Source organism: Ipomoea nil, unplaced genomic scaffold (genome assembly GCF_001879475.1).
Source record: "Ipomoea nil cultivar Tokyo-kokei standard unplaced genomic scaffold, Asagao_1.1 scaffold0268, whole genome shotgun sequence".
Classification (NCBI taxonomy): Eukaryota; Viridiplantae; Streptophyta; class Magnoliopsida; order Solanales; family Convolvulaceae; genus Ipomoea; species Ipomoea nil.
Genome location: NW_017616696.1, coordinates 6,148,619 through 6,161,577, shown reverse-complemented (window position 1 = coordinate 6,161,577; position 12,959 = coordinate 6,148,619). Strand labels below are relative to the sequence as shown.

General features: G+C 36.9%; 3 protein-coding genes across 3 annotated transcripts; 1 reads left to right on the top strand and 2 right to left on the bottom strand.

Moving 5' to 3' along the window:
• Positions 1 to 1,155: 1,155 nt before the first annotated feature.
• Positions 1,156 to 2,565, bottom strand: LOC109150643 (60S ribosomal protein L21-2-like). The gene is made up of 2 exons (XM_019298630.1): positions 2,252 to 2,565; positions 1,156 to 1,561 (listed from the first exon to the last, which is right to left on the bottom strand). Exons 1-2 carry the CDS (start codon positions 2,486 to 2,488, stop codon positions 1,304 to 1,306), a joined length of 495 nt encoding a protein of 164 aa, XP_019154175.1. The 5' UTR covers positions 2,489 to 2,565; the 3' UTR covers positions 1,156 to 1,303.
• A 647-nt stretch (positions 2,566 to 3,212) lies between these two features.
• Positions 3,213 to 7,220, top strand: LOC109151195. The gene is made up of 6 exons (XM_019299113.1): positions 3,213 to 3,432; positions 3,563 to 3,613; positions 5,183 to 5,234; positions 5,328 to 5,386; positions 5,535 to 5,580; positions 6,863 to 7,220. Exons 1-6 carry the CDS (start codon positions 3,307 to 3,309, stop codon positions 7,003 to 7,005), a joined length of 477 nt encoding a protein of 158 aa, XP_019154658.1. The 5' UTR covers positions 3,213 to 3,306; the 3' UTR covers positions 7,006 to 7,220.
• A 4,370-nt stretch (positions 7,221 to 11,590) lies between these two features.
• On the bottom strand, positions 11,591 to 12,577 carry LOC109153456 (zinc finger protein 8-like). Its single transcript, XM_019301328.1, has one exon. The coding sequence runs from the start codon at positions 12,448 to 12,450 to the stop codon at positions 11,677 to 11,679; it is 774 nt and encodes a 257-aa protein (XP_019156873.1). The 5' UTR covers positions 12,451 to 12,577; the 3' UTR covers positions 11,591 to 11,676.
• Positions 12,578 to 12,959: the final 382 nt, after the last annotated feature.

Sequence of the window (12,959 nt, the reverse complement as noted above, 5' to 3'; positions counted from 1 at the left end):
GGCGAGAGGAAGCAGATTTGCGCTCAAATGTCAGATCGAAGATTTCGATGCGAGATGGAGCAGATCGATCAATGAGATCCGATAATCCGAATGAGATTTCAGAGGATCGTCGATCAAGTGTGCAAATTTCAACGTCGGAGTGGAAGAATTTGGTGGATGCAGAGGAAAAGTTCTCTCTCGTAGGGTGATTTGCGAGGGGACGACCATCATTGGAACCAGAGCCTCTGGATTCTGGACGAGAGGCAGAATAACACTAGCAGCGGCGAAGCGGGAGCAAGTCTTGGCGGAGGAAGAAGACTTCTTGACCAGCATCATGAACATCATGCTTACATGGACTCCATTTCTCATTTTAATTAAAATCAATAAGGCCACCTCATAGTATACCGGCACCATGTCATCAAGGGTATTGGAAAACCGGTAAAAAAGTCTAGACGGACAAATTTTTTTAGTTTGTGCATCTAATCAACACTTACGAAAGATCAGGGTGCGACATGACATATCGCAATTGGTTCAATTGGTTCATGGTGCGATTTGACACTTGAGCCTTTATATTTTTATATTTTAAATTAAAAATTTTTAAATTATACAATTCTATCTATTTTTTAAGAAATAACCAAATGAAACCAAATATTGGAAAGAAAAATATTTTTTAGAAAATAACTCATTTTTCAAAAGTTATTTTTTTTACTTTCCAAACAGATCCTTAGTTTGGAAATTTTTTACCCTTCGTTAATAGTAGGTAACATGATCACATTTCTTATAATTTTTTTTTATTATGTTCTTCTCCATTGTATAGGTAAAATAATACATGTTTATGTTGATAACATATTATCGATTTGTCTTAACAATCTATAATTTAATCATGAAAAAAAAAGCTATTTGGACCAAATATTTGTACTATGAAATGGTATGTTTCAACACAAAATTAATTATATAAACCTACAGCATATGACAAATAATTTAATATAAAAAATGCTTGATTTATATGATACGAGACGGTATCAATGCTATTAATACTAAATAATAAAAGGAAATTAATGAATTGCGATGTAGCAAGTTGAAAATATAGAAACATTTGAGCTACCCAGAACACAAAAATGAACGTAACTAAAACAGTCAAGTTCACTCTAGGTCTGTAGGAAAGTAAGTAAACCATAGAAATCCAGGCAAACAAGTTCTACTACATATATTGGAGGCACAAAATTTCAGAATCAGAAAATAACAAGTCACAAGACAATAAAGCAGTCTCTGATTTAGCTATTCATTGAATACTATAAAAAACACATTGCCAGAAACATAAAACTTAGTATCCACCTTTGAGATCGTTGACCACATCGTATGGGATGGGTGTAACAGTCTCCAAGGTTGCACCTTCCACCATAAACCCTGGTTTAGGACCTTGAGGCTGCCTCTTGGTGCTGATCACCGTACCTTTGGCCTTTGCCTCAGCCTTGAGGCGGTCATTTTCTTTGATCCTCAGCTTAACCTCCTCAGTACACCTGGAGAGTTGAACGTGCTCAATTCGGACATGAATCCTCTTCCTGATGATCCTGTTCCCAACCTGTGCTCGAGAATCATTGCAGCATTTAAGCTTAATGAACAAGTGAAATAACCCAAATAACCAATGCATATACAAACCATCCAAATTTATGTGTTATAGTTTGGGATTGTGCTGGTACGTATTCTATTTTCTTGTATATTTGTGACTTCATTTCATAGAGATGATGATTGCATAGCAGTTAGCATCAGCATTACATTCTATTATTGAATTCGTATTTGGGATTAGAGTCTCAAAATCCCTTCTTGAATTTGTGTCTTCATTTCATAGAGTTGAGGATTGCTTAGTATCAGTCACCATTAGATCACATTCCATTCCTCTTTTTCTTAACTATATAGAAGAAAGAGATTCTAACATGAAAAGGAACCAAAACAGATTGCATATTGCCATATTTTCTTTATTAGGATTTATACAAGTATAATCAAATATAACATCACATTTCAAGTTTCAGGCCTAAGTCAATAACTCAGAACTTTAAAAACAGGAAAATCATTTACAATTTTACAGAGAAAGGCAATTTTTCCAGACAAACGATAAATCAAAACACAAATTCAATTCAGATAATCAGATGATAGTTTGCAATACAAAAAGCAACGAATTCATATTAAGCTATCAATATGTTGAAATAGAATAATAGAATGGAGCATTTGAGTCATACATACATGCTATAAATACGGAGTAGCATATATATACCTGCTTGTTGACTTCGACACCGATTGCGCGCTTGGTGACGTTCCAGACGCGACCAGTACGGCCATGGTAGAACTTGTGAGGCATTCCCTTGTGCACGGCGCCATTAACCTTGATGTCGACATAGTCGCCGATGTGGAAGATCCTTAGGTAGGTAGAGAGCGGGATGGTACCACGCTTCCTAAACCCCCGAGAGAACAGGTCCCTCGTCCTCGCCCTTAGACCGTGACCAGCCGGCATTTTCCTCCTCCGTGCAAGCGCCGCTCCGACTTCCGAGTGGTGTCTGACGACTGTGAGAAGCCAAGCCCTAGCAGAAGTTGTGGTTTATAAGGTTTTGTTTACCACGATTACAATGGGAATGGACCATACTATGGGCTTTTTGAAGGTTGGGCTATTCCAACGGGCTCGTAACTATTTGGGCCGGAATAAGGCCCACTAGTTATGCCATGAACCCGGGTTCAAAATGACGACGTCTGAATTAAAAAGAAAAATTGTTTTCTTCCTTGCCGTTAACTTGTCATTGTCTTTAGGATTCATTCATCTATATCTATAATTTTTGAACTCGAATTGAATATTCATAATTTTAAATCTCAATATACAAAATTACAGAACTCTATATTCACAATTTTTAAATTTTATATTCACATTTTTAAACTCTATATTCATAATTATAGAATTCTATGTTCATACTTTCATAACTCTATATTTATAATTACAGTATAACACAGTTTTTAAATCTATATTTACAATTTTGAATTCTATATTCACAATTTTTGAACTTTGTATTCACAATTTTAAAATTTTATATTCACAATTTTTAACTCTATATTTACAAAATGTATATATATCATTAACTAAGAAAACAAAATCCTGTTATTCTAGACTGAGCGTTCGATCTATCTTGCAAGGTGGACCATGTCTACACATAATTTGCCCCCTATACTATACTTCGTATGGTACGGTGGAGTTGATTTCTCTTCTCCTTCCTCCGCTGAGAGTGAGAGAGAACTGGAATTCTGGAAAGTGGAAAAGAGAGAACAGAGCTCTGAGGCTTAAACATGGGGACTCGGGAAGTTTACGAAGAGCGGCTGAGGACGGGGAATCTGTATCACGATCCAACCATCAAGCCTGGACTCGGCTCGGCTCGCTGCCCTCGCTGTTTGTCTCTCTTAAACCCCACCTCTGTACGTTCGCTCGCTCGCTCGCTTCTTCAATTATATGCTTACGCTTTGCGTATACACGTTCAATTAATTGATTCCTAGATTTTGAGCTGTTGCCCGAATATTTTTCTAATTTTTGATTGATGCGGTACAGGGGAACGCAGAATGGAGAATCACACCAGTTCTGCATGACTTCACTACTGTGGTATGGCTTTTTATTGATTCTCATATGCAAATCGATTTTTTTTTTAAAAACATTTCATTGAAATTTATGTATCTAGATGTTAGCTCAGCAAGTGCTTCAATCTGATTATTGTGAGGATTTTGGATTCATAGTTGTTTGTTTAGAACCTTCTGGAATTGTTTCAACTTTCAAAGTTACCTTTTAGAGTACTGAGTACCTTTTCATGGTCTTAAAGCAATATGCATCTTATTATCTCAAACTTGCAGGTATTTAAGTAATTGCAATTTTGACAAATTAGAGAGTTAGATGTCAACCATATAATTGAAAAATAGATCTTATAATAATCAAATAAGATTGTCTATCCGGTTTGTGTCATTTGCTGAGTAATATCTCTACTAAAATTGATAGTCATGGATCTAAATTAAACATACACCAATACTCATAGAACAAAAGTGAGAATTTTTTCTACAAAATATAAACAAGAAACTGGGAGAAGTGAAGCTTTGAGAGCTTTAGTTGGCATTAGTTGTATGAGTAATAATTTATTATAAATGGTAAATATGCTGGGAGAAGAAAAGAGGAAAACATATATACTGATTTTGTTCTTTGTAAATTGAGCACATGATTGTGTTTCTTTGTGAATGGAATAAAATGTGCTTGAAAGATATATTTGAAAATGCTTTTATGACTGGAATATAACCATGCTAATTATACTAGTAAAACAACTTGTGAGAAATTGAGAAAGTAGGACGGGTTGTAACTGGATTACTTATTTCACATGAGAAGGTAAATAGGCATTGTGAGTGGATATGATAGGTACTCGAGCTCATCCCAAAAGACTAGTCCAATAGGTATGAGAACCCCTCAAGCTTAAATACCATCCCACAATCTCTTATGGGGCTGATATGTAATCGTATCACTGCCTACACCTTGAGAAGCCAACATCTCCGTGGCCTAACTCACACTCCGAACTCTTCTTGGCTCCGTCTGGACCTTATCAAGCACTAGGTAACCTTTTTTCTAGGTCGCCCCCTCCGCTATGATGGCACCTGAGGAGTAAACAACTCTCACTCTGGATTGCTTTCACTCTGGACCTTTTTTTGGTACTGGGCAGCCTTTTTCTTCCCCTGCATTGGCTCTCAATAAGAACTCCAATGGTAGGTTCTCAAGCCCAATGGAAGAGCTCATCCCAGAAAACTAGTTTAATAGGTGGGAGAACACAACAAACTTAAATATCATTCCAAATCTCTTATGGAGCTAATGTGGAATTGTAACAGGATAGCCTCATTTAACTTTTCAAAACTTATGTAACCCTAACATGTCAATGCTAAAACCTATTTATCCATGGATTGACCTTATTCCCCATGATGCAACACATTCTCATTGGCATTTATCTCAATGCAAAGATAGGTTTGTTTTAGCCAATTTATAATCACCCATATTGAATGGTCCACTAAGAGGGCTTAGAAAATATTATTCCACTTCAAGTTGACAGTTCCTTATCTTAAATCTTAATTCTTCTTTGTTTCCAATTGATCCCTTAAAAGGTTTCTTCTTTTTTGGTTCTCATCTCATGTATCCTTCCAATAGACTGGCTGTGGAATTGGTGGATTGCTTAGTTCAGTCCATGGTTTGAACACAGGCATGTGTACAGTCCTTCCTTGCACTGCTCTCTTTCACTTGTTTCCATTAAGTCACATTCATATTAATAATTAATAAAATGATTATACTTCAGGTATTCCTTTCGTTCAGAAGCATGTGAAGGGACCAAAGTGGCTTCCTTTTGTTATAGGGGTATGGCTGTTACATGCTTATGGAATTGTTGCACTTCATTTCATCTTATGTGCGAGATTTGGATATAGTTGAATGATGTTGCATTTGCCTATGTCAATTGAACTTATTGTTCTTCCTCTTTGCATTCCGTCTGGATTTGTGCGTGCAGCTCCCTCCACTTCTGATGTTTTCTGCAGCTAGTGCAGCATTTGGCGGTACGCTTCTTCCCTCATTTAGATATCCAAACTTCATTTTAAGAACCATTTTTACACTTCAGCTGTGGTTTGTTACCTTTTTGTTTAGATTTAAGGTTCTATTGTGGGCTGTATGATGGAATTAGTTATGTGTACTCTCTGTAGTGCTATTGTTTATACAGACTTGAGTTCAACCTGTCTGAGGACAGAGGTAAAATTGGGCATATCTCTCTTCCCATGATCCTTCATGGTGCAAAAACCTTGTCCAAAGGGTCTGGCATTTTTGCTGCTAGAACCTCTGTAATTTCTAATTGTATATAGTTTCTACCTATTGGTAAAAATAAATATTAATGGTGGGCTGTAAAACTAGTAACTTGAGGTTGTACATTGATGGTTTCTTATGGGGGTTTACAAGATTTGTTCATAAGTTTATGCTAACTGCCAATGGGTCTTTTTGTAATTTGTAATTGTTTATATAATTGAGCATTGTTTCATGTGAAATAGTCTGAAACAACTTTATCTCTTTCTGTTTGGAGATAGATATTTTGTGATCCTGTGTATTGTAATTCTAAATATAATTGAGCATTGTATCATAGTGTCATGTATAATTTGCAATTTTCTGATCCAAACCATACTCCTAGATTGAACTTTCTCAGCTCATAGATATTGTTATTTATTTCAGTAATTAGACATCTTATTTATTACTTGTGTATGGTGGTATTCAGTTGCTTTGTGAAGGAAAAAGTGAATCCATTTTTTTTTAAATATCTTGGCCAGTTAATTAGAAACGGTAGGAGACCTTATAAGAAAAGAAATAAAAAAAGTGGAGAGGGAGTAGAATTCTGGCAATCCCTCCGTCTTGTTGTGATTAGACGCTACAGTCACTGCTTTATTTATTGGTAAAACTCATGTAAATTTTATTTTTTTCATTGATAAAAATTGCATTGTTCTCCCTTAAGTTTGTTCACACAGGATGCTTACAATTTGATGACTAGTGGTATAATTTTTATAATATTTGACCAAGTTTGTATGCTACTGAAAGAAATTTGGGATGAGTAGCAAAGTAGCACCTTTCTGGTTAATTTCTTGATTTACAAAGGATTCCAAATGGGTAAGTTTCATTAAGTGGTCATTGGAAATCAAACCAATTGTATATAACTGATCAATGAACTACTATGAAGGATCTCTTTGAAATCACTGCTGATTAACTTTTTCTCACCATTTTTCACAACCTTTGTGTATAATTTAATTATCTATTTTTTATAAAGTAAATCATTGGGAATCCTTTTGATCTTCTTTACAGGTTTTGCACTTCCAAAGTTTGCACAGCTCACTGTGACATCATATTATGCTGCTTCAAGTGCATCCCATCATGGAATATCATTGCTTACAAGGCACATAGAAGAAGCACATACTTCAGGCGCTCGCCCTGAAAAACTCAGATGATTATTCCAGGTGCACAAAGTGAGAAAATCCGCTTTCAATTTTGTAACAAATCCTGTGTATATTTGAATCAAGATGCCAAGGTGCTTGATTTACATATGTGTCCATATTTTTTGGTCAAGCTTGTTAGAGAATCTCTTCTAAACCTAGTTTTGTTTCTATACTTCCTTTCTATCGGATGAGTGCTTATATGAATACTTGACAAATACCCGTATAAATTTTTTTTTTGGGTCAGGCCATGAGGTGTTCTGACTAGGCCCTAACTGTAGGCCTGTAGGAGGCACCTTTTAAGCCCGTACCATACTCATACTCAGACTAATTCCCGTATAAAGTTATTTCGTCTAATTTTGATAGTGTTCCATCCATTCTTTTGTTTGTTGGTATAGTGTTGTGACAGTATGACTATACTACTCAGTATGTAATTTGTATGTTTCATGGTACTGTGAGTGCGTTAGTTGAAGGGTTGATGTGAAGAAACAGTACAGGTGGGTTTTAGAGGATTAAATGTGGTGTGCCATCACCACCTAAAAAGAGTCTGTACAAAGACAAAAACTTAATGGCAGCAGAGGCAGCTTCGTGCGCCCACTGCCCACTGCCTGCGGCGCACTTTAGCATGGCACACTGTTTAAACTTCAAACTGTTAAACCTCGTTCCCAGCCTTTTTATAGGGTTGTGGGCCAAGGTTTCTTAAATTCCGCTGATGTGTCTCTAATATTGTGGTCCTAATCATTACGTGTGACTCTTTAATCTCTCTTCTGCATATATATTCATACTTTCAGCTTTCTCCCCACCATTTTTGTGCATTTACTTGCGGGCCCCTAGATAGTTGGGGGATGTTATAGTAAAGCCTGACACTATATGTGGTGCCACACTGCCATTTCTTTTTCCCTTTCTTTCTATTACCTTCACTATTTCACTCCGACTTACCTTAATATCTAATGGAGCCAATGACTAATTTAGGCACCACTCTAGCTACAGGGTGGGATTCAATTTTCACCAACAACATCTTGGAGTTAGAACTCTCCAAGTTTGGGCCCTTGGACTGTTTAAATTGGAGATTGGGCTTCTCAAGTTGGTGAAACTGTGGAGATGGATCCTTTGTGCACAGAGTCAACGACAGGGACTAATTGGGAGGCTACTTGGACGACTTGCAATTTACCTCCCCAGTGACTTGGACAAGAGCTATGGGGGCTTAGGATTAGTCTAAGGGAAACATAATGTATCAAAAAAAAAAAAAAGAACGGAGTACGATGGAGTGATTTGTACAAGATTTTCCAGCTTAGTTGGACTATATTGCACAGAAGAAGTCCTTCCATGGTTCTCAATCAGATTTAAACTTACACCATATTGTTGCAAGTAAGAAAATACTATGTGTACTCCCATTTTCTATTCCCAACTTATACTCCCATACACAAAATCTTGATGTAGACATTTGTATTGGGATCCACATGAAAAAAATTAGCTTATCAGAGTGCGCTACATCAGGGAGTAAAATTTAGGGAGTAAGATTTGGGAGTCTATGTAGTAGAACTCTTGGAAGTAAGTCTTATTGGTAATTGGTCATTTAGTGAAATGTTGATTGAGATAGAATTCAAACTTTTGTAACCATAGTTTTAAGGATTGATGAGGTTTAGATTTGATAGGGGAGTGATGATTAGACATTGCGGTCCAAAGTGGTGACCGCAGGAACAGAGTGATAGTACAATCGCCACATGTGAAAACTTAAAATGTGTCCCCCCGGCTTGACTGACCAGAAAGTTGATACAGTGTCTACTTGAGATGTCAAAATAAAACCCCCCTTATATGGATTTATTGCAGGACATAGTGTGTACAAGTCCTTGAAAGTACATTCCATCAATGCTGTTCCTAAACTCTCACACCAATCACCTCCCCTCTCTTTTACTTCCTTGTTACTTGCTCTTTTCATGCCTCTTTCTCTCTACCCCATCACAAAACTAGGGTTCCCACTTTCCCCACTTAGTATATAGAGTCACAAAAATCCTAAAACCCCTTACACATTCATGCAATAATATGTGCGAAGGGAAATTTGTCTCATATATTGATCAAATCATATCGCTTTCCTAGTGTTTACTTAATTAATGTTTCTCTCGCATATAAATTGAAAAATTTTAGTCTCATACAATCACTATTCGAAAATTTTTGAGATTTTTTAATACTAAAATCTAAGAGATAACCTGAGAGGTTGGTTGTATCTTCCCTTCCAAATTTGTGTGTTGGTGAAGCAATTAAGCAATAAGCAACAGTTAAACAGTAAACATGGAAGAAAAATGTGCAACTTTTGGTTGAATCACGTACGTACAGTAATATGCAGTAGCAGTATGGAAGCACTGCACTATAACAGAAAGGCAGCCGTACGATCGGACGTACATTTCTTTCTTATTTATAGCAGTAACGTACATAGCTCAGGCCAATCCAGATCAGATCATATCATATCAGATCAGAGCTAGCTAGGTTTCATTGCTTAGAAAGTTAGTTGTTGAATTGTACCCAGTAATCCGCTACTACCAAGAAAAAGCATATATAATGTACACAGATACATCTTATCTTACCCTATCATAAACAACACATACATACATACATGTATGCACTCTATAGGGCGTCGCCCGGGTTGGCATAGTTCAGCCCCTGCTCGATTCGAGACGTGTCGTTGTGGCTTACCATGGAGAGATGTGATTAAATGTTTAACGTTCACCTACTTATCATCAATTGATTTTAAATAGGATATGACATCCAGATACCATAGAACTCTGTGGTTAAGCAATTCCGGGATGGGTGAACCCCGGCTTGGGAAGTAAGCATAGTGCAGCGCTGAGATCCATCATACTCCCTCCCTCGTACAATAACGTTAGATCAATCCACTTATTGTTAGTTGTAACATTTGGTGATGAATGATGATGAGCCGGTTGAAGCCCAGAAGTCTGTTGCCGGCCGGTAAGCTCAGTCAGGTCAGGTCTGAGCCCGGTAGTGTTATTATTTTCTATCTTGTCTTAAATTTTTCTCTTAATAAATGAATCTCGAGACCAACTTCTTAACCACAAATAGCACGCAATTTTTTACACGTTTTTTTTAGCGTATGTATTGTACTTGAAAATTAAATGTTTATATATATATATATATATATATATATATATATATATATATATATATATATGTATATATATGTATGTATGTATATGCACTTAAAATTGAAGGTTCAGTAGTATACAAAAAATTAAACATTTAATGTAATAAAAATGAACTTTATATGTAACAACATTCATAGCTATACTAATATATAAAAAATTGTAAAAAAAATTAGTAGATCATCGTTAATATAAATTGAGACAAAAAGAGTAACTAACATATATATGACCAAGCTAATTAAGGTGACCCAGATCATCAAATAGTTTGGTTATCTGAAAAAAATTCAATGAATTGGGGAGTCCCCAATATAATGATAATTATATACACACACAAAATGCAAGAAATTAAATAAATAAAGAAATTATAATTTGAATTGAGAACCAAGCCAGTCCATACAAGTACCAAACCAGAGCTCAGGAATATACATTATTGGCTCCATAGGTTGTCATCTCAGGTTTACTTATACCAGATATCAATACAGACAAAAAGCTATGTGTTTTATTCTCCTTACATGTATGTATATTTATAGGATTGTGAAGCAGACATGGTATTGGTCCATCTTTTTTTTTTTCTTTTTTTTTTTTTTCATGCTTAATCCTTTTTATACGATTGTCAGGATCAAATGTTCTTAAACATGGCTAATTTAAATTAAACCTTATCTGCTCCCTAAGCTAACCAATTCAGAAGGAAGAAAAAAAAAAAGAAGACTAGAAACCAACTATACAAATCTTCAAGATTTTGGACCCAATTCTTGTGAATTATCATTTCAAACCACTGACTTAGAAAATTAGAGTTGGACAACATGTTCCATCTCAATTAAAAGTTTAGTAGGATTATCAATTAGGACATCCAATCTTTGACATTAAACTCTAGTACCAAATTGAATGATGTGTTTCATCTCAATTAAACAATTAAAACTTATAATTAGACTACACATTTATGTTATGTACTGGATGCAAAATGTAGCTGGTTGTTTAATTTCAACTTTTGTCACTTAATTCCTTTAATTTCATTAACCTCAATTCCTGTATTTCCAAGAATATATATGCTACAACATTAATTAACTTCCCAAGTAAATTAAATGCAGCTGAAAACAAACAAATTAAACATTTTCACTATTCTTAACCTAAAGTTGTAATTATTTTTCAGAAGTAGCTAGAAAACATCACCTATAATGCCACCCCTCAAAATTAAAACTTGACATTTTTTTTTTCTTTTTGTAACTTTAATTAAGAAAGAAGTTTGGAGTTTAACTGTACTCCACTATCATATGAAATGTGAACCAAAATTGAGTGATTAATTATGATGAATTGGACATTCAAAACGGAATTTAGGAAAAGTTTTATAAATATAAAATATATATGGAAAAAAATTAAAGTTAACAAGTTTAGTAGTACTAGGTAGGAAATTAAAAGGAAAAAAAAAATTATATATATATATATATATATGATACTGTTCTTAAAATTTTTGTCATCTGATCTGCAGGCTAATACAAAAGATGGAGTAAAACGATGGATTAAGCTATGGTTATTACAAGTGTAGATCTAAACTCACATCTTTGACGCTGGGTGGCTTCGGGTCGTACCCGAACCGGGTTTGATGAGTAGCGGAGCTACTGATTATGGAAGATGGCGGTTTCAGATCAGTTTCCTTTGCCAGCAACGGCAATGGATGCATTGAGCGGTCTCGGCTGAAGTAAGACGACGGCGGCGGCGGCGAATTATGCGGCACGGCGGGGACGCGCCATAGGGCGAGCGGGCTTCCGTTGATGGGAGGTTGGGAGTAAGGGTTGGCGACGTGGGAGCCGTAAACCCTAGTGCCGCCGCTCCAGGGCTGAGGGTGGTGGTGATGATGGTAGGGGATGGGCGGAGCGGCGGCGGGAGCGGAGCCTATGCGGTAGTTGATTAGGCCGTAGAGGTGCGCGTCGGCGGCGGAGAGACCGCCGTGGACCATGGCGGACTGGAGGTTCGCCCGTTTGGCGTGCTGGCGTTCGCGTTTGTGGGCGTTCTGGTGGCCGCCGAGGGCCTGGGAAGTGGGGAAGTTCCGGCAGCAGTAGTGGCACTCGAATTTCCGGCTACTTTCGCCGCCGTTGTTGTCATTATCCTTGCTCTCCCCGCCGCCGCCTGCGGCGGCGGCGGGGGTATCGTTGGATTCAGAATCATCCTCGGCGCCGCCGCCGAAGTCTTTGCCGAAGAGCCTAATGCCCTTCTCCGGTTTGAGCGGCGAGGGGCGGATGAAGGGAAGCTGAGAGAAGGAGTCAACGTTCATGAAGTCGCGAGTCTCTCTCTGCTCATTCTTCTCCATTATCAGTTTAAAGCAGGAAACAAAATTGGGTGTGAGAATGTTAAAGGAGAGAGAGAAAGGATATGGTGGAATTTGGGAGGAGAATGTGAAGGAATTGAAGAAGCTAAGCTAAGCTAAACATGTTTTTGTATGAAATAGTTTGGGATGGATGGGGGTTTTGATGAGCTCAATCACATCATCCATGGACTCTAACAATTATTGCTTAGGTCCACTTTCAAAATACACAAATTAATTGTTTACAGAATTTACTGAATTTCCCCCCACATGTAATGTATGTACAATTGTTTTTAATTATTTATTTACAAAATTTACTGAATTTCCTATTTATATATAATATAATATATGCACCTACCAAGACTATGTGGTCTAATGGTACCCGGGTTGGACTTCCATTTGGAAGATTACGAGTTCAAGCCTTAGTGGAGGCGTTATTGGTTCTTTGTGTTTCAGTAGGTTGAGAAAGTATATGAACAGATACTACAATGTAATAGGGCCAGTAACATTAATAA